The following is a 20755-nucleotide window of genomic DNA, read 5'->3' as shown; positions in this document are numbered from 1 at the left end:
TTAACTATTAAACATCTTTGTAGTAAATAGTATTCAGGTAAGGCACCAAATGTTAAGAGACTTGCCAAAACCCTAATGTATACACTTTCCCTGTCATAAGATATCTCATAAACATCCACTGCCAATGATGGCAGGCAGTGTGGCTGGTACCATTTGCAGAACTGAATCTCACAGTCATATGACTCCCGATTCAGACAACTGCTCTAGAAACAAACTGTTGCTTGAGTTACGGGATATTTACCAGATTCTTTCCAATTAGAGGAAGTTCATTACACATGGTAAGTCTATTTCAAAACTAATGCATTTTCAACCACTGTATCTTTCACTCTTGTATTAAGCTAAATCCTTCCCATCAGATTCTCTTGCTGTTGAGGCTATGGATATGGATAACAACCAGCTTCTTTGAATTAGGTTCTCAAGACCCAACATGCAAAAAAGCACCTTCCAAATAATCACTTCGGATTCATGTCATTTGGCTTTAAAATTCTGCCATTATCCCAAATCCCAATCCCAAAGATGCTAAAGTATTTATACTCAAACCCACGTGTTTTGCAGCGTAAGTGCTGTAACGTCCTGGTCCCACTTAAGGTATTATGGTCCTACTTAATTCAGTGGCAAGCTTCCCACTTCAGTGTATGAGAACTGGCCAGCTGATGATTACCAGTGGGATGAAAAGTATGTCTTTGTCTCTTTTCTGTACAAGACTAGCATGTGACAGAAGTGCTTTGCCAATGGAAAAGTCTGCCCAAGGTCAGCAGTTCTGTTGTTGAAAGGTCTAACACATCAGCCAGTAAGAAAATATTGCTGAAAACTACGTTGAGAAGCAAGTCATTCCATACGTAGCTCAGGACTGTACAGCCTATAGCCTTGTTTACACTTTATAGAGTCTAAACCTAAATTGTAATATGTAGCTTTTGCTTCTAACTGTAAAAAAATACTAAATATACAGACTGATAAATACATTATTAGTAGTTACTAATAGCTATTATTTAGCAGCCCAAAACTGGACTGCTTTCTTTCTGAACACACACACACACACACACACACACACACACAAGATGTTTCCTGGGGAATTTCTGATCTGCCTTATGGCTCTATTAGAGGTAGTTCATTTTGGCTCACTAAGAAACACCACTTAAATGTTGCAGGCCATTCTCAATTTGACTGTTAAAATATTTTCCTTTATCTGACTGACACGCTTCCTACAGTAAAAATCTTCAAGAAATTGAAAACCTAAAAGGATCTTTAGCACTTGAGGGGGGAACAGGGGGACAGGGGGACACGACACAGGGAGAAGAAAATTTTATGTTTGTGCTGTATGAAATTCATTCATTCAAAAACAGGAGAACACCCAAAAAAAGAAAACATAAGCAGAAGAAAACAGAAACAATGTTGTTGAAAGTTTTCAAGGTATACAGAAATAAAATAGTATAGATCACTAGATGCATAAGAAATCTATGATTTTGTAGTTTTTGTGAAAAGTTAATTATAAAGTTCCATGAACAACCAGCTGAACAACCACTGAAACAGCCTATCTCCTTTAATATGAATATTCTGACTACCCAGATAATGACATGTTCCAGAAACACTAAAAGCTTCATATACCACTATCAATTTTTTTCTTTTAACAAAAGTTTATTGTTTTCAAGTAGCAAGACCTTATAAATTTTATTCTGCAATCACTCCAACTTGTGTGCAAAAAACAAAAATGCAATACTTAAAATTAATAAACGTTAATAAGCTACCATCATATTCAGCATCATCATTAGAACTACGATTTTTATGAGGGGTACAGGTTTTGCAACAATGAACAATAGATTACTACAAAAAAGTTTACAAAAGCAGTATGGAGAAGCTTTCAAATGTTTGGATGACTTTTAGCTGAGTTTGAAAGCCTTTGGTAAGAAACCTCAAATTCTTGCCTGCTTTTTCCAGCACCTCCTGATTTTACAGAAATACCTCCTTGTGAAAACACACTTTCCTGATTGCTTATTTGCTTAGTACTTCACTTCTAACAAAGCAGTGAAAAGGTGTGGAGCTTTGTAAAAATTGTTTAATGAAACCACATGGAACACAAGACAGTCTCCTGGACAGAGAGAAACAGGATAACTCAGATTCCCAGAAACATCTGCTGTCATTTTCTAAAAAAAATGTTAGTGACCTTGAGCTGACTTATGATTTTGCATTGAAGAAACCATAAAATGTGCAAAGTGAAAGGAAACCCAAAAGCAACTAAATTACACTCCTTGCAACAAGAAGAATGTTGCTTACAAGCAGCTCTGATGGCTACAGCTGGACTATGACAGAACAGGGACCTGAAACCTCAGTTTTGCAAAGCACTCAACTACATGCTTAAAGGAATTGCTGCTGGGTTGTTTTTCTTGTTGCTGCTGCAGCATAAAAATGAGTTTAAGATTTTTATTTTTTTTTTTAAGTTCAAGACTTCTGCTTATTACCATAAATATAGAGAAACCAGTAAATACCAGATCTGAGTTTTCAAGATTCCCAGCTCTACCAGGGTTATGTGCTCTATAAAAATGTGCACACCTAAATTCTGAATGCTGTTTTATCAGTGAGAAATTTGTGACCACCAATATGCCAAAAAACAACCTCCCAATTACCACTTCACTTGTCCAATAAATTGCTTGATAAACCTTTCTCTAGTTTCAGTTTTCTGATCTGTTAGAACATGTTCGTTCCTGCCCTGCTGCAACTCACCTGCCTCAATAAATGAAGTTTATCGAGTAACAGTGTAAGCAGAGAGGCTGGAGTCCTTCTAGCTGGAACTACAGCCTCAAGAATTCCTAACAGGGGAGGGAGCTGGCACATTTAGCAGACTAAATCCATACCAGCAGCTTTAAAATGAAACATATGAAATGGATTTAAAAAAAAAAAAAATGGAAAGAAAAGATGATAGCATAAACCAAGAGCTCAGGGGATAAGGAGATAAGGAGTAGCATGGGAAAGAAAAACTTTGCCACTTTCCCATACATGCCAACAGCCTGGTTATTTTTAAGCAAAAAATGTTACTCTTTTTCTGTCCTGCCCATTCCAAAAATGTTCAAGTGGCTCAGGACATTTTAACATAGTTAAGGGAATTTTTCTGCCAGCTGTTTTCAGAAGCTGGCATGTAAATCTGACAGAAAAATTACATCCAACTCCCTGATTTTATATATCAGTAACGTGGCTACTTTCACTGTCCTGCCAAGTAAGCTGCATTCTCACCCATTTTTCTACCATATGTACACGTATCTATGGAAGCTCTTTAGATAGCATTATTGGTTTTTTTCCATCATCAAACAAGTTAGTGTTGATGGACGCTATACTAAAATGTTCAAATGAAAAAATGAATGCTAATGTATATGGGTATATAATCTATCAAAAATAATTTGGATTAAACCAGGACAAATTAGAACTGATAAGATCACCCTACAAGAGGTCCAGAACATTTGGTTTTCTTGGACTGTGGGTAGCTTATATTATTTCACCACTTTTGAAGAGTCACTTTTTTGGTAAAATTATGGAGTTCACATTACAGTTCAGACTGTTCCCCATAATAAACTCCCATCTACAGGCAAATGTTTCTTTAGAACTAGTTACAGCTCCAGCAGGAATTAAGGAGAAGAAAGCAGGAAAGAGGAGAGAAGCAATTCAATAATGAGCACTTTCCTTTCTTGTACTTGAGCAGTAGCTGAGATGCTTACCAGCCAGAAGTGAGATAAAGCAGCTGTCAAACAAGAGTACTGGGATTTGAAACTTCCAGTACAGCTAGATAGTTTGAGTAATATTTACACTAAGCTAGCAAGAAAGCCCTCGTGTAGCTCCATTTTTATTATTTGCTATGGTAATTTTTAAGACAGATCTAAGGATGGACTGACAGGTGAAGAGAAATTAAAGGGCGAGGGGCAGGTTTTAGAAATCTGAACCGACTCCTCTCTCTCCAGTCCACTCAGCAGAATTGGCTCCAAAACAGAAGCACAAATGTAAGCAAACTAAGGGCTTTGTAACCTGGGAACATGAGAGGTTACAACAGGGAATGGCACAATTCAGAAATGCACTCAAGACAGACATAGATCTGCAGAAATTCCACATAATCTCTAATTTGCAGCACACTAGACAGATCTAGAAATATACCACAAGATGCTATGATGTCAATATAAATATTCCAGAATCCTCTATGGTTTTGAATTAAGGACCTGCTTCAGAATAAAAAATTGTACAAATAACCTTGCATACTATGGATACCACCTCAATATCACATTATCTCAATACAATTTTGACATACTTTCACTTTAAAAGAACTGAAAATTTTAGGCAATCAGAAGATGCCCTTTTCTCCTCAAGCAGCCTTGATACACTTTACATAAATGAACATGCTGTTTGGCTGGATTCTTGGCCGCTCAGAGAAGGTTAACAATGTGGGAAGAGTAATCACCACAGCAGAACCAACTCATAGGAAACACCAAAGCCAAGTCAGACGGACAGGGAAATAGATGGTAACAAGTCTACGGTGTTTGTCATGCGAGATCAAGCCAGAATTATAAACTGCCAGTTAGTTCTGATCAAAACGCCTGTTTAATGATTTTTTTTTCCTCTCTTCTCCTTGACATCTATTTCACACTGCTTAGAAGGCCTTTCCTGGCATAACCTCCACCCAGTTGCACTAGTGCACAAAGAATGCTTTATTCACTGAGATGCAACTTACCCAAATAGTTGTTGCTCTTTGACATCTCAGTAATGTTGATTTTAGTAGCTCCTTCAGGAATTTCCACTATCTTGTGGTAGCCAAGATTTGTTAGCGTGTGTTTGAAAACTCCAGACACAACCTTGCAAGCAGTGTTGTCTCCTCCACATATTCCACACTTGTCAATCACCTTGTCTGAACCCAGATAGTCGTCACAGCCTATGCTCTGCAAAATAAAATAAGATTTCTTTTTCCAAGATCTTACAACTGCAGACTTCAGACATAACAACCGAGGACAGTAGGACTTTCAGAGAACATTCAATCCTGAAAAGATTTTGTGAATTAGCATTTCAGCAATTTCTTCCCTTGTTCTTCTGTATGCAAAAAGTCGATAAAAAACAAAAGGTTCACAGACTTGGGGATTTCAAGTTAGCCCACAGGTTCTTACAGCCTGTTACCAAAAATACAAGAACACGCTAAAGAACGCTAATGCATTGATCATTGCTGATTACCCCCTCCTCAACTGAACGAAAAGAATCTCTTAACAATGTAGTTCCTCTAGCTGCTAGTCAGAAAAGAGGTGAAGAGTTATGATTTTGTTGTGATCCAAAATGGGCTTTTTACAAAAGCAGAACTACTTTATTTATAAAGTGTTTAATCTCCTCTAAAATTCAGCACTGAGACTTATTCTCACCAAAAGAGGTTTCTAAAAAGTCTTTATACTGTGTCTAGAAAGTTACAGAAGCGATCCTCCTGTTCACTGAGTAGAAAATCTTCAACCCACTCAGTAACACCCACTTGGACAGGATAGTTTTAAAAAAAATTAAATCACTTAAAATAATGTAAATTAAAAGGCAGAAAAAAATGTTAAAGATTTGACACAAACCAGAAAAAAAATCTTTCCAACTTATTGCTCTTTAAAAGTGCACATACTGTAGAGACTATCTCCTCTTTTACAGAAACATTGATCTTGCTGGTTTGTATTTACAGACTTTAAGTTACATTTATGATGAACACATCATCTACCTGTATGATTAACTGGCACATGCAAAAAAGAACTTCTCATTCTCATTCAGGTAAGAATGAAATATTACATGAGCCAGTAGAACAGAAGCCTATCATGTATTTTATGAAATGTAGCGATTTGATGGAAAATGTTCAAAATAAATAACAGAGTATTGTTCTATTACTTCAAATTGTCAAAAAAACTTGCACATTCTTGCAAAATTCTTGATGAAAAAATGGTTAGTTATTGTTTTTATGGTCTTTCCTGGAAGCAAACATCCAAGTAAGAGGGGGAAGAAAAAGAATTTTTTGATACCACCAACTTACAACACAGGGAGTATCTTGAGCCTTAGCATCACTGTATTTCTTTCCTATTCCCAATATTAACGCTTGGCCCTTGCTGCAAAAAATGTTCTAAACTGCAAGCCAGAGTCTGCTTAGTTCCAATATAAATATTTAACACCCAACATCTTTTTTATGACTATCCAAGAAACACAGATAAAACCATCTAACTCATCACTGCCAGGATCATATGGAGCTTGACAATGATACCTGTTTGTAGTCATGAAGCAAGAGAATGAAGAAGACTCTCAAGCACTCTGTGTTTCACGGTGGGATAACCTGACAACTAAAAATCTGTTCCATCCTATCAAATCTAGTGTGAGCAGATTGTTGCATGATTTCAAAGAGATTCTGTATTCAAATAGAAACACTTAGTTTAACATCTTGCATTTGCATTGCTTGGCAGAAATCTTAAAATCATGTACAAGTTCAATTTTTATGTTTTGCCTCAAAATGCATTTTATTACTAACAAAGTAATGCATCTGCTTAAATATAGGAATTACGAGTGTCACTATACCAAATCATACAATATGATTTCAGACGTGCTAAAACAATCTGAAAAATGTGAGTGATCTAAATTTAAGACAGCTGTGCCCAATGACCGATTAATCTCTGTACTAGTCCTCCTTGAAGGATATTTTGCTGAGAGTACTTACACTTTCTCTACCATTATTTTTTGGATGGAAATGTAGTGGTACTTAGCACCAACCTATGTTATACAGTGACTTTCAGGAAATTTCCACTGCCAGCAAGTTGTTTTATGGAGGGAAGCCTTTCAGGTATGAGGTGTTACACAATATGAATTGCTAGCATAAAAGTTTAATGGTGTTCTCTATCACTACTGAGTCCCACACAGGTTAATACAATTTTCATCCTCTTAGCAAATAAAAGAGAATAGAGAAAAGTGTGTTCTATTCATTGAGAACGTAACACAGAACTACTGTGGGTCAGTCTGAACAGAACTACTTTTCACAGAAGAAACACAACTGATCAGTACAAATGGGATTCCTTTGTAGGGAATAAATATCAAACCTGTTTTAAACTCACATGTCATTCTTAGTCAAATGTTGACAAACATTTACATACAAATACGAATACATACAAAACAGCTGTCAATCTTTGGCCGTACTATTTGGAATTCTTCCCATATAGGGTAAAAGGAGCCTGTGTCACAAAAAGTGCCTGTAACGTTTCAATGCTCTTTCACAGAAATGACTGAGAAAGTTGCAAAGAATGAATCGCTGGAGACAAGGAGCTAATAATCTGAAACCAGCAACTGACAAGGAGGAAAAAAGCCACAGAACCACAAATATATAAATAAGAGAAATACTAAGATAAATAAATAACACAAGATAAATAAGATAATAAATACAATAAATAATAAGATATAAATAAATTATATATATTAGCAGAGTGCACTCATATGCATTTTACATATCAACAGAACAGGTATTTAGCAACAAATTACAATTTTACAAAGAAAAATTAAAAATTTTTAGTGGGGCATCTACTGAGGCTTCTATGGAAACGATGTGCTTTAAAGATGAATATTGCATAGGTTTCAGAAGAATAGGCCAGTTATAACTAATACATTCTAGAAAACCTTGACATTTGCTTAATACAGTTTAGGCAGGCATATAAAAACAACTGTGTACTCTCTAATATTTCCAGATCCAGCAAGGATATCATATAGCAAGCATGTCCCCCACGTGTTCTATGGGAATCTCCCTTTCTAACTCTATAAAGCACAGATTTCTAGCACTGACAGGTCATGACATATGGGATAAGACACCTGTTGCTGCTCCAGGACTCAATACTTAGGATGTCCTGGGCCTTGGTCCAGAGTACTTTTGGGAAGATGAAAGAAACACCTTTCTGGCAAGCTGCTTCTGTTTTCTTTCTGCTTTTAAACAGCTGCTTGAAGCTGTGCAGAGATTTGGAGTGGCAGTCATCCTTGTAGAACTAGGCTGGTAAACAGAATTCACCCAAATTAACCAAAAATGTAGAATCCATACAACAGTACCAAACAGATAATTCAGCATTCTTCCCCCCCCCCCCCCCCCCCCCGTTATGACTATAAATTTAAGAAGTACCACCTTGCTACTCAGCTAACATACGTTCATATAAAAATATGAACCAACTTCTAACTTCTTTCAGGATGTGGTATTCATTACATTTAAGTACATGTATACGCAGCAAACAGAAGTCCTCTTATCACATTGCCTAATACACTGTGAAACATCAGCAAGAAAAAATTATGTTAAGGAAAGAAGTGATACAAACTGGAATCCACTTTGAGTGTTCCTTCCAATATTAGTTGTGGGAACATGAATAAGCCTTAACTATGTCAACAGATATAAAGATCACAAGTTTTGCTAGATAAACAGATAGGTCTGAAATCTCAGATAGTCTCCTTGTACAACTCTGGAAGGTTGATATGTAAAGTGGGTGTCAAATACATTAACACCCAACTTAACAGCCCAGTACACTCTCACAATGGTGAAAGAAGGCCTCCGTCAATGAATAATTCACGGTTGTTTTTCATCATGTAATACACATTTAAGGAATCCAAAAGCAGATGTCACTTTTCGAGCCACATGACACACAACATTCCTATTATGAATGTAAAAATATTAGGATTGTGAATATGAGATGAACAATAAGACAAAGGTAAATGCATTCTGCCCACCAAAAGGATTTTGGACAGGATTACTGCAAGCTGTTCCTTGGCTATCAATATGAGGAGGTCTACAACACATCTGTTCCTTAAAACATTTTCTTGCAAAGTGTTGTTTCTTAGAAGAGGTACTTTTGACTTGCACTATCTATACATCTTCTGTATTGCTCAACTATTTTTGCCAAGTGGTTCAAGAAAATCTTAAGTTACAAGTTAGCATGAGAGACACTATTCAAGAATTACAGCAAACTGTATGCCAAAATTAATTTAAATAAAAACCCTTGAGAGAAACAAGGGACAATCTGGATGAAATATTCAGTGGTGGACTTAATAGGGATTTAGGACTATGCATACAATACAATGGGGCTGGTGCCAGGCATCTGAAAACATGAAGTACTGATCCTTGAAATGGAAAACAGATGTTACAATTCCAGCACTAAATGATTCTATTAAAAATTGTGATCTAAGTGGTAGAGTGGCATAAATAATACAACATGACAATAACTTGCTTCCATTGCTTTAGCTGCATTGTATTATCAGGTAGGAAAGCCATGGTTATGAGTTGTAGTATATTAACACCATTAACTTCAAAAATTAGTTATATTGACAGGTAATTAGCTAAAAGTTGTAATACATAAGTAATTTGGAGTCTGGGCATCCATGGGGCTAGAAGGCAGAAGAATAAAATATCTACTAGAAGTCATACTTAAGTATAAGTCAAAAATTCTAAGAAAAGGGTCAGGGACAGTTACGGATGTACCACAGCTGATCCAGCTGCTAAAGAAACATTAGGCAGGGTAGCGTGAGAACAATAAGCAAGCAAGGTGCATGGCCTAAAACAGCACTAAAGAAGTTAAGTAGGTAGCAGAAGAATACCTGGCTACTGGTGGGAGACTTGCTTTAACACTGTATATTATCAATAAATCCTAGTTCTACAAATTGCTGAGGTTACTGCTACTTAAGTTTATATGCTACTGTCCCATCAAACAGAACTTCATTGGAGCCAGCATACTTGCTGTTCTGCTTGAGCAATACTACATCTCCCCCAACTTGGTATCAATGATTTAGCCACCAAAAAACATGTACTCTTTCATCTGCTCTGTGGAATAAATAGAAGTATTGAGATTAACTATTAGCATTGTGGTTGATTTCTGGGAGTTAACTACAAGAGATGATGCCTTTACTTTTAAGTTACTGTTTCTCCTCTCCATGTTCTGAAAAACTTGTTATGTGAGCCTTATAGGGTGGTATAAGGTAACAGTATCAGAACTAGTCACACCTCCTTTCTCAAAATTCTGGTCATCCTTCGGAAGTAGTTCAACATCCTTTAATAGTGAACCCAACAAAAATAATGAAATACAAAGACCATTAAAACTAGCTTTGCTAGCTGATAATATATTTTGAGTATCCTAATTTGCAGTTAAATTATTTACTTTTTTCCCTTCTATAAAGTATCAAATATGCAAAACCATATTTTGAATCTATAGGGATTTAAGCTGTTTTAATACCACGTAGCATCTACAGAGAAACAGGATTACAAAAATTATTAAATATTATACCAACAAGAAATATTTCATAAAAATTACTGGATCTAATGCTAAGGATTAATTATTCATTGCATTTAAGGAACAAGAAAAGCAAGATCCTCCAAATCTCACATTACTTATTTTGAGTCTCTTCTAAGTATCCAGGTACCTGAGCAGAAACTAGTAAAAATACTCTGTGGTTTACATAAGAAAAATGCTACAGAATCACAGAATCCTATAGGTTGGAAAAGACCTTTAAGATCATCGAGTCCAACCATTAACCTAACACTACCAAGACCACCACTACACCATGTCCCCAAGCACCTCATCCAAACGTCTTTTAAATACTTCCAGGGGTGGTGACTCAACCGCTTCCCCGGGCAGCCCGTTCCAATGCTTGATAACCCTTTCAGGGAAGTAAAATTTCCTAATATCCAGTCTAAACCTCCCCTGGCGCAACTTGAGGCCATTTCCTCTCGTCCTATCACTCGTTACCTGGGAAAAGAGACCGACCCCCACCTCTCTACAACCTCCTTTCAGGTAGTTGTAGAGAGCAATAAGGTCTCCCCTCAGCCTCCTTTTCTCCAGGCTAAACAACCCCAGTTCCCTCAGCCACTCCTCATCAGACTTGTGCTCCAGACCCTTCACCAGCTTTGTTGTCCTTCTCTGCACACACTCCAGCACCTCCATGTCTCTCTTGTAGTGAGGGGCCCAAAACTGAACACAGTATTCGAGGTGCGGCCTCACCAGTGCTGAGTACAGGGGCACGATCACTTCCCTAGTCCTGCTGGCCACGCTGTTTCTGATACAAGCCAGGATGCCATTGGCTTTCTTGGCCACCTGGGCACACTGCTGGCTCATATTCAGCTGGCTGTCAACCAATACCGCCAGGTCCTACTCTGCTGGGCAGCTTTCCAGCCACTCTTCCCCAAGCCTGTAGGGTTGCATGGGGTTGCTGTGGCCCAAGTGCAGGACCTTGCACTTGACCTTGTTGAACCTCATACAATTGACCTTGGCCCATCGATCCAGCCTGTCCAGGTCCCTCTGCAGAGCCTTCCTCCCCTCAAGCAGATCAACACTCCCACCCAACTTGGTGTCGTCTGCAAACTTACTGAGGGTGCACTCGATCCCTTCATCCAGATCATTGATAAAGATATTAAACAGGACTGTCCCCAACACAGAGCCCTGGGGGACGCCACTTGTGACCGGCCGCCAACTGGAGTAAACTCCATTCACCACCACTCTTTGGGCCCGGCCATCCAGCCAGTTCTTCACCCAGCGAAGAGTACACCCGTCCAAGCCATGAGCAGCCAGTTTCTCCAGGAGAATGCTGTGGGAAGCGGTGTCAAAGGCTTTACTGAAGTCTAGATAGACAGCATCCACAGCCTTTCCCTCATCCACTAGGTGGGTCACCTTGTTGTAGAAGGAGATCAGGTTGCTCAAGCAGGACCTGCCTTTCCTGAACCTATGCTGGCTGGGCTTGATCTCTCAGTTATCCTCCACATGCTGTGTGATGGCACTCCAGATGATCTGCTCTATCAGCTTCCCCGGTACCAAGGTCAGGCTGACAGGCCTGTAGTTCCCTGGATCCTCTTTCTGGCCCTTCTTGTAGATGGGTGTCACATTCTCTAGTCTCCAGTCAACTGGGACCTCCCCAGTTAGCCAGGATTGCTGGTAAATGATGGAAAGGGGCTTGGTGAGCACATCTGCCAGTTCCTTCAGTACTCTCGGGTGCATCTCATCAGGCCCCATAGACTTGTGAGTGTCTAAGTGGTGCAGCAGGTCACTCACCATTTCCCCCTGGATTATGGGGGCTCCATTCTGGTCCCCGTCCCTATCTTCCGACTCGGGGGGCTGGGTACCTGGAGAACAATTGGCCCTGCTATTAAAGACTGAGGCAAAGAAGGCATTAAGTCCATCAGCCTTTTCCTCATCCTTTGTCCCTGTGTTCTCTCCCCCGTCTACTAGGGGCTGGAGATTCTCCTTAGCTCTCCTTTTGCTGCTAATGTATTTGAAAAAGTATTTTTTGTTGTCTTTTACAGCAGCAGCCAGATTGAGCTCTAGCTCAGTTTTGGCCCTTCTAATTTTCTCCCTGCACAGCCTCGCTACACCTTTGTAGTCCTCCTGAGTTGCCTGCCCCTTCTTCCAGGGGTCATAGACTCTCCTCTTTTTCCTGAGTTCGAGCCAGAGCTCTCTAGTCAGCCAGGCCGGTCTTCTTCCCCGCCGGCTCATCTTTTGGCACCTGGGGACAGCCTGCTCTTGTGCCTATGTCAGGGTAAGAAAATCTGCATATTGACACAAAACTACCAAAGCTAATGGTAATACATGAAGCATTATCAACACGTGGAATGACTCATTTTAGCACACATATCCTGTCACATTATTTCGTGTTGAAAATAGAAAGACGGATTTAAAAGAAAAAAGACACCCTGTAAGTGTGTCTAGATGCTTCTCTGTTAATATTTAGCTCTCGCTTGTTGTTACCTAGTTTCATTTGTACTGTTAGCGGCTATAAAATGAAATAGATTAGTCTTAATAATATATTATTTAAATCTGAAAAGAGATATAGAATGCTGATTGTGTGGCATACAGAGAATGAGATTCAAGCGTGAACAGAGTAAGAACTATTCTTATCCAGTCTGCCACCTAAGACAGAGAATACATAGTCATTAGATGTATATATTAAGGGCAAGCAAGAAGCAGCACAGATTATTTAGTTTACCCAGAAGGTAAAATACTCTACAGACACTTTTCATGGGTACCTTACAAGGACTTTAAATTAACAAGCAAGGATTAAGATCCAAAAACAGAATACATGACTCTAGAGAAATTCAACACAGAGGGTACATATTGTCCTAACAGTGATTGCGTGAAATAAAGTAGACTGGCCACATTCTTAAGACTTTAACAAAGACCATTTGATAAAATATTTTGAAATTCTATTGGATAGAAATTTCAGGGTTTTGATGTAGGAATACTAGCTGATAAATCATAAAGCTGGTACTATCATATACGTCACCTAGCTGGTATTATCAAATACGTCACCTTTACAGTAACTTATTTTCTTCTTGCCTTTTTTCCCCTGGAATATCTATGAAATGGCCTAAAGGGAATAAATATTGAGGCAGTAGCACTACCATTCAAACTCTCTATGAAACTACTCTTGTCAGACTTCATTTAAAACAAGCCATCTACAGAATTAATTCAGAATGATATGAATTTTTGAGGAGAAGATATTTACTAGGACTCATTTAGGATTTTGCAAAACTTATATTTAGCTTCTCATTGACATTCCGATAAGGAAGATGGGATGAATGGGTTCTAACTATGTATCTTTTTAAATCAGGTATCACAGACTCTGATCCAAATGTCAGGAGGCTGGCATTTCCAGCATTCATATTGTAAATCTGCATATATTGCACTATAAAGGAACATCACTTTAAACCAAGCCAAGATAAAACAGAATTAAAGATAGACTGGTACTGAAATAATTATTTTGAACTTCTGCCATTATATGATGCAGAAAAAAAACAAAGCGGAAGAAAATGCTTTAAAGCTGACCTGTAAATAGGTAGCAACTTCAAGGTTATATGGTACATGACTCAAACATGGTCTTCTCAGCACATAGCTATTATTTTGCTTTTTGTGCTTCTCAGGTCCATGAAAAGAGTTGAACCTTTTTTTAAGAAATCCTGTGGGGTTTTTTCCAGGTATCTTGTTATTTCTGTAGCTTACTGTGCTTTCTTACAATTGCACCTGCGTAATCCATTCCAAGGATGCACACTAACAGCTTTGAATAAAACACCAGCACAACAAAAAAAAGCAAAAGTCATTGTGCTCTTCATCCATATAAGCAACAAATGGAAATATATAAAATGTGTGTGTGGCTACACAGCTATACATCTGCCTCCAAATGACCCTTATTCTGTCATATCTGCGCTACAGGCTATATAGCCTGGTTTCTTTCCTTCCTAAAAGGAGGAATTAGTTGTGGGTTATAGTTGTGGGCGACTCCCTTCTAAGGGGAACTGAGGGTCCGATATGCCGGACGGACCCTCCTCTTAGGGAAGTCTGCTGCCTCCCTGGGGCCCAGGTGAAGCATATCACTAGGGTACTCCCTAGCCTGGCACGGCCCTCAGACTATTACCCCCTACTGCTCTTCCACGTGGGGGGCAACGAAGCTGCAACACAAAGTCCTAGGGCGATCAAAAGAGACTCCAGGGCCTTGGGACGGCTAGTAAGGGACTCCAGAGCACAGGTTATTTTCTCCTCTCTCCTTTCAGTTGTGGGCAGTGACACTAGACGGAACAGAGGTACCCAATCTATTGGAGCCAAGAGGGAAACATCAGTGAAACACCTCAAAGCACACAAGGGGTGTTCCACTATGAAGGAGACACAGATGACAGCCCAGCTCAAGTGCATCTACGCCAATGCACGCAGCATGGGCAACAAGCAGGAGGAGCTGGAAGCCATTGTACATCAGGAAAAATATGATACAGTTGCCATCACAGAAACATGGTGGGATGACTCACACAACTGGAGTGCGGCGATGGATGGCTATAAACTCTTCAGGAGGGATAGGCAAGGCAGGAGAGGCGGTGGGGTAGCCCTGTATGTTAGGGAGTGTTTAGACAATTTAGAGCTTAATGATGGTGATGATAGGGTGGAGTGTCTATGGGTAAGAATCAGGGGGAAGGCCAACAAGGCAGATATTGTGGTGGGAGTCTGTTACAGACCACCCAACCAGGATGAGGAGACTGACGAACTATTCTATAACCAGCTAGGAGAAGCCTCACGATCGCTAACCCTTGTTCTTGTGGGGGACTTCAACCTGCTGGATGTCTGCTGGAAATACAATACAGCAGAGCGGAAACAGTCTAGGAGGTTCCTGGAGTGTGTGGCAGATAACTTCCGGACACAGCTGGTGAGGGAGCCAACTAGGGAAGGTGCCCCGCTGGACCTCTTGTTCATGAACAGAGAAGGACTTGTGAGCGATGTGATGGTTGGAGGCTGTCTTGGGCAGAGTGATCACAAAATGATAGAGTTTTTGATTCTTGGAGAAGTAAGGAGGGGGGTCAGCAGAACTGCGATCTTAGAATTCCGGAGGGCAGACTTTGGCCTGTTTAGGAGATTGGTTGACAGAGTCCCCTGGGAGGCAGCCTGAAAGGGCAAAAGAGTCCAGAAAGGCTGGACATTCTTTAAGGAGGAAGTCCTAAAGGCACAGGAGCAGGCTGTCCCCAGGTGCCACAAGATGAGCCGGCGGGGAAGAAGACCGGCCTGGCTGAACAGAGAGCATGGGCTAGAACTCAGGAAAAAAAGGAGAGTTTATGACCTTTGGAAGAAGGGGCAGGCAACTCAGGAGGACTACAAAGATGTTGTGAGGTTATGCAGGGAGAAAATTAGAAGGGCCAAAGCCCAACTAGAACTTAATCTGGCTACTGTCATAAAAGACAATTAAAAATGCTTCTCTAAATACAGTAGCAACAAAAAAAGGGCTAAGGAGAATCTCCAGCCTTTATTGGATGTGGGGGGAAACATAGTGACAAAGGATGAGGAAAAGGCTGAGGTACTTAATGCCTTCTTTGCCTCAGTCTTTAATAGCAGGGCCAATTGTTCTCTGGGTACCCAGCCCCTGGAGTTGGAAGATAGGGACGGGGAGCAGAATGGAGCCCCCATAATCCAGGGGGAAATGGTGAGTGACCTGCTGCACCACTTAGACACTCACAAGTCTATGGGGCCTGATGAGATGCACCCGAGAGTACTGAAGGAACTGGCAGAAGCGCTCACCAAGCCCCTTTCCATCATTTACCAGCAATCCTGGCTAACTGGGGAGGTCCCAGTTGACTGGAGACTAGAGAATGTGACACCCATCTACAAGAAGGGCCAGAAAGAGGATCCAGGGAACTACAGGCCTGTCAGCCTGACCTTGGTACCGGGGAAGCTGATAGAGCAGATCATCTGGAGTGCCATCACACAGCATGTGGAGGATAACTGAGAGATCAAGCCCAGCCAGCATAGGTTCAGGAAAGGCAGGTCCTGCTTGAGCAACCTGATCTCCTTCTACAACAAGGTGACCCACCTAGTGGATGAGGGAAAGGCTGTGGATGCTGTCTATCTAGACTTCAGTAAAGCCTTTGACACCGCTTCCCACAGCATTCTCCTGGAGAAACTGGCTGCTCATGGCTTGGACGGGTGTACTCTTCGCTGGGTAAAGAACTGGCTGGATGGCCGGGCCCAAAGAGTGGTGGTGAATGGAGCTTACTCCAGTTGGTGGCTGGTCACAAGTGGCGTCCCCCAGGGCTCTGTGTTGGGGACAGTCCTGTTTAATATCTTTATCAATGATCTGGATGAAGGGATCCAGTGCAGCCTCAGTAAGTTTGCAGACGACACCAAGTTGGGTGGGAGTGTTGATCTGCTTGAGGGGAGGAAGGCTCTACAGAGGGACCTGGACAGGCTGGATCAATGGGCCAAGGTCAATTGTATGAGGTTCAACAAGGCCAAGTGCAAGGTCCTGCACTTGGGCCACAGCAACCCCATGCAATGCTACAGACTTGGGGAAGAGTGGCTGGAAAGCTGCCTGGCAGAAAAGGACCTGGGGGTGTTGGTTGACAGCCGCCTGAATATGAGCCAGCAGTGTGCCCAGGTGGCCAAGAAAGCCAATGGCATCCTGGCTTGTATCAGAAACAGCGTGGCCAGCAGGACTAGGGAAGTGATCATCCCCCTGTACTCGGCACTGGTGAGGCCGCACCTCAAATACTGTGTTCAGTTTTGGGCCTCTCACTACAAGAGAGACATGGAGGTGCTGGAGCGTGTCCAGAGAAGGGCAACGAAGCTGGTGAAGGGTCTGGAGCACAAGTCTTATGAGGAGCGGCTGAGGGAACTGGGGTTGTTTAGCCTGGAGAAAAGGAGGCTGAGGGGAGACCTTATAGCTCTCTACACCTACCTGAAAGGAGGTTGTAGAGAGGTGGGGGTCGGTCTCTTTTCCCAGGTAACAAGTGATAGGACGAGAGGAAATGGCCTCAAGTTGCGCCAGGGGAGGTTTAGACTGGATATTAGGAAATTTTACTTCCCTGAAAGGGTTATCAAGCATTGGAACAGGCTGCCCAGGGAAGTGGTTGAGTCGCCACCCCTGGAAGTATTTAACAGACATTTGGATGAGGTGCTTAGGGACATGGTATAGTGGTGGTCTTAGTAGTGTTAGGTTTATGGTTGGACTCGATCTTTAAGGTCTTTTCCAACTTATATGATTCTGTGATTCTGTGAATTGACCCATAATAGATCAGCAGTGATATATGGATGAATTCTACAGTTGCAGCTTATTGAGCAGTCATTATTGGTTGTTATTGTTGAGGAGATTCTGGCCTACAAACAGCATGGGAACAGTAAATCCAACATAAGTTCAGTATCTGAAATAAAATTTTCAGTTCTCCCACTTCTCTTTCCTTTTCCTAGAAATTACTGTTTTCCTTTCATTCTCCTAGATGGTCTGTAGGATTGTTTTCACTAGTAAAGAACAAGAAACATGGAGTACCTTATAGCTCTTAGTCTACTGTTATTATATTTTATCAAACGAAGCATGTAGAGAGTAGACTATACACTGTAATATAACATTTTCCCCAGAATCATGCTACTAATTATTACTGCACTATCTTCTTCAGTTCTAGTGGCTGCGTGGCACTATACGACAACAGTTTTTGCTTCACTTGCCACTAGCTTAATTTAGAATTTGTCAGAGAAACTGAAGTTCCAGTGATCCATAGCCGTGTCAGTGGAAACTGCCTCTTCTGAGTTTTCCTGTCCTGGTTTTCCTCTTGAGCAAGACCTCCAAGGTCCCCAGACACATGCCTAACTGAAGTCGATATAAGAAAACATTTCTACACTACCTAATCTCTCCTTTCAAATAAATGAAATAAACTATGGCATCTCTGAGAACAATGAAGGAGAAAAATAATTGTAAAAGTGGGGGAAACATTACAAGTGTTTTTAAAGTTAGTTTCATTTGGCTTTTCCCTAAACTCTAAAAATTTTCCTGAGCATGTTTATTGAGGTTTACCAAAAAAATGCTCATTCAAGCACAAAGAAATCATTTCCAAAATCTATGATCACGCTAAAGCTGAAAGTTGTCATAATAGGCTAGAAATACAGCAACAATTTAACAGAAAAAAGGAAAAAGCTAAGATTCTGAACAGGTAAGTAAAGGGAATATTAGAGCCACTTACAGTAAAGTTGAAAGGTAATAAAAGCATGTAAACAAGACAATTCTTCCATCATTCTTGGTCTTTTCTACCAAATGCTGGAGCCTTAACTTTTTAACTAACCCCTGCTCTACATTGTTCATGGTTCTGCTGTTAAGAGAATCATCTTTGACCTTCTTTCATCCCCATTTTCATAAACAACTTCCTATATTCTAGCCAAATTTCTAGGTGGTCTGAGGTTTTCTTGCCATGTCAGGTATCTTCTCCATATACAGTCTGATGTTTTTACTTCCCAAGCCTTTCAAACAGAACCGGAAAGATGTTATCTTAATAATTCAACCAGTAATGCAATGGACACAATTGAACTTGCACATTAGAAATCTAGTGTTGCCCCCAGGACACTTAGGTGAGGTAACCATTTGTACAATATGTAAAACAGCTTCCCAATGAGATGCTAGCTTAGAGACTTCTTCACTGACCAGGAATATAACTGTATTTTTACAAGAACAATGCTGCTGTATATTTTTGTCACAGTTTCATTAAAAAACAACCTATCTATAAGAAAAATCAGCTTCTGTTTTGTGACAACATACAAAGCACTTCATCAGCAAGCCAAGGAAGAGATTTGATGTCCTGGAATTTTCATACTGGTTATGGCCTAAGTATAGCCTGGAGATAAGTAAGAATTTGTGACTGCATGTGCGCAAACAGTTGGAATGGTTGGCAGCTAAATAGCACACAGACAAACCACATGGTATTTACTTCTGGAATACAGGCTTGGATTTGAGTTGGCTAGAGTGGAAGCTCCAGATCCTCAAGAGACACTTTTAAGATAAGGAGCAGAAACTTAATATACCTTGAATCTGATAGCACTATCTTTAAGTTATTAAAAACCAGAAAAGTAACTACACATAATTAGAACGTCTGTATTCCTCAGAATAAAATTTGGTTTTATTTGTGCAAAGCACAGAAAAGCCTGAGTCAGGGCTTGCTGTTACAGGCATCATTGTACCTAGGCATTAGAGACAAGACATTTCCCAAAACCCTGTAAAAACATGGCATAGCTGACCCACCCAGCACCATGAGATGTCACAACACCATGTCCCACAGCAGAATACAGCTGCCAGAAACACAGGAAACGCCAGGATTCTGACAAATGAAACCTTACAACCCACACATACAGATGCTGACTATCAAGCCACCCTCCGAACACCACAGTCCACCATCACTCACAACAAACTCTCAACCAACATAGGAACAAAGATTGAGCTGTTCAAGAGCCACAAATTAGTCACCCACGGGCATAGTCAGGAAAAGGGGTGAATAAGCAGCCGCCTTTTCAGATGGCTTTTAAATCTGGAGGGATGAGATTGCTAGAACAACCTGCAGTCACACTGGAGGTCTGTGGGAGAACCCCAAACTCCTTCCAGATGTAAGCCCCAGACCATGCCTCCGTTATACCACTATTTTAACTTGGTTTCCCACATCCAAACTTAAAGCTGCTATTGACGTGTCACTCCTCAAGAAAATTGTTTTGCAAGTGGAACCAAGTTAGAAACTCTGTTGATGCAGAAACCAGGAAAAAAGTCTCATTTTCCCTAGCACTGTAGGGCCAACACAGCTATGTGAATGTGAGACTAATTTCTTTCTGGTTTGTGCATCAACTGAATTATTAACTAGACTCCAATTGTAGAACAATGATCTGTGGGAATGACACTTCAATAGCAGCTTAACCACATTTCTAATGCTCTTCTAATAACTTGTATTTTCTGCTTCTACAAACATACAATGAACAATATCAATTTCTCTATTATAACTTACAGAAAAAACACTGACATGTTTTCTAGGAAGCTCTCCTTCCAGTATCTAAAGTTCAGAATACTCTATAGAGATTTCAACTAAGTTCACTGAAATCTCTAGGAATCTTCGCAGCTGAAAGAGTCCTTAGGAGGAACAGTCATCTAACATCCACAGAGCTTCTCCTCTCGGTGCTCTCCTGATCCTGAGAACGTATCATTGTATACTTCAGGCATTATTCATTTTGCCACTTTTTATGCTATAAGCAACATCTTGTTTCTCACTGCATCAGGGGAAGGGGGGCAGAATTGATTCAATCTTAGTTATTCCTTTCTTCTACCATTACCACCTCCCTCCTGTTGCTGCTCGTTGATATACTACTTACATTCTTGAGAGTACTAACGACTCAACAGTGGGGTTTTTTCCCTTTCTTTTGGCTAACATATGCTTCATTTCAAATGGATACAGAATACAGGCTGATCTAGTTACAACAGCTTAGTAATGTTTTTGAACATGTACACGGTCATT

General features: G+C 40.4%; 1 protein-coding gene across 10 annotated transcripts in view; it reads right to left on the bottom strand.

Annotated features, from left to right (window-relative positions):
• Window positions 1-20755, bottom strand: part of THSD4 (thrombospondin type 1 domain containing 4) — a 347378-nt gene that overhangs the window by 72706 nt on the left and 253917 nt on the right. For all 10 annotated transcript variants that reach the window (XM_075505878.1, XM_075505877.1, XM_075505879.1 and 7 more), the window contains one exon: window positions 4706-4910. In XM_075505878.1, the coding sequence (XP_075361993.1) occupies window positions 4706-4910 (205 nt within the window). The remainder of the gene's footprint in view (window positions 1-4705; window positions 4911-20755) is intronic.

The sequence above is a fragment of the Mycteria americana genome, chromosome 6 (assembly GCF_035582795.1).
Source record: "Mycteria americana isolate JAX WOST 10 ecotype Jacksonville Zoo and Gardens chromosome 6, USCA_MyAme_1.0, whole genome shotgun sequence".
Taxonomy (NCBI): Eukaryota; Metazoa; Chordata; class Aves; order Ciconiiformes; family Ciconiidae; genus Mycteria; species Mycteria americana.
The sequence above is the reverse complement of the archived record's forward strand: the minus strand, read 5'-3'. Positions and strand labels throughout refer to the sequence as shown.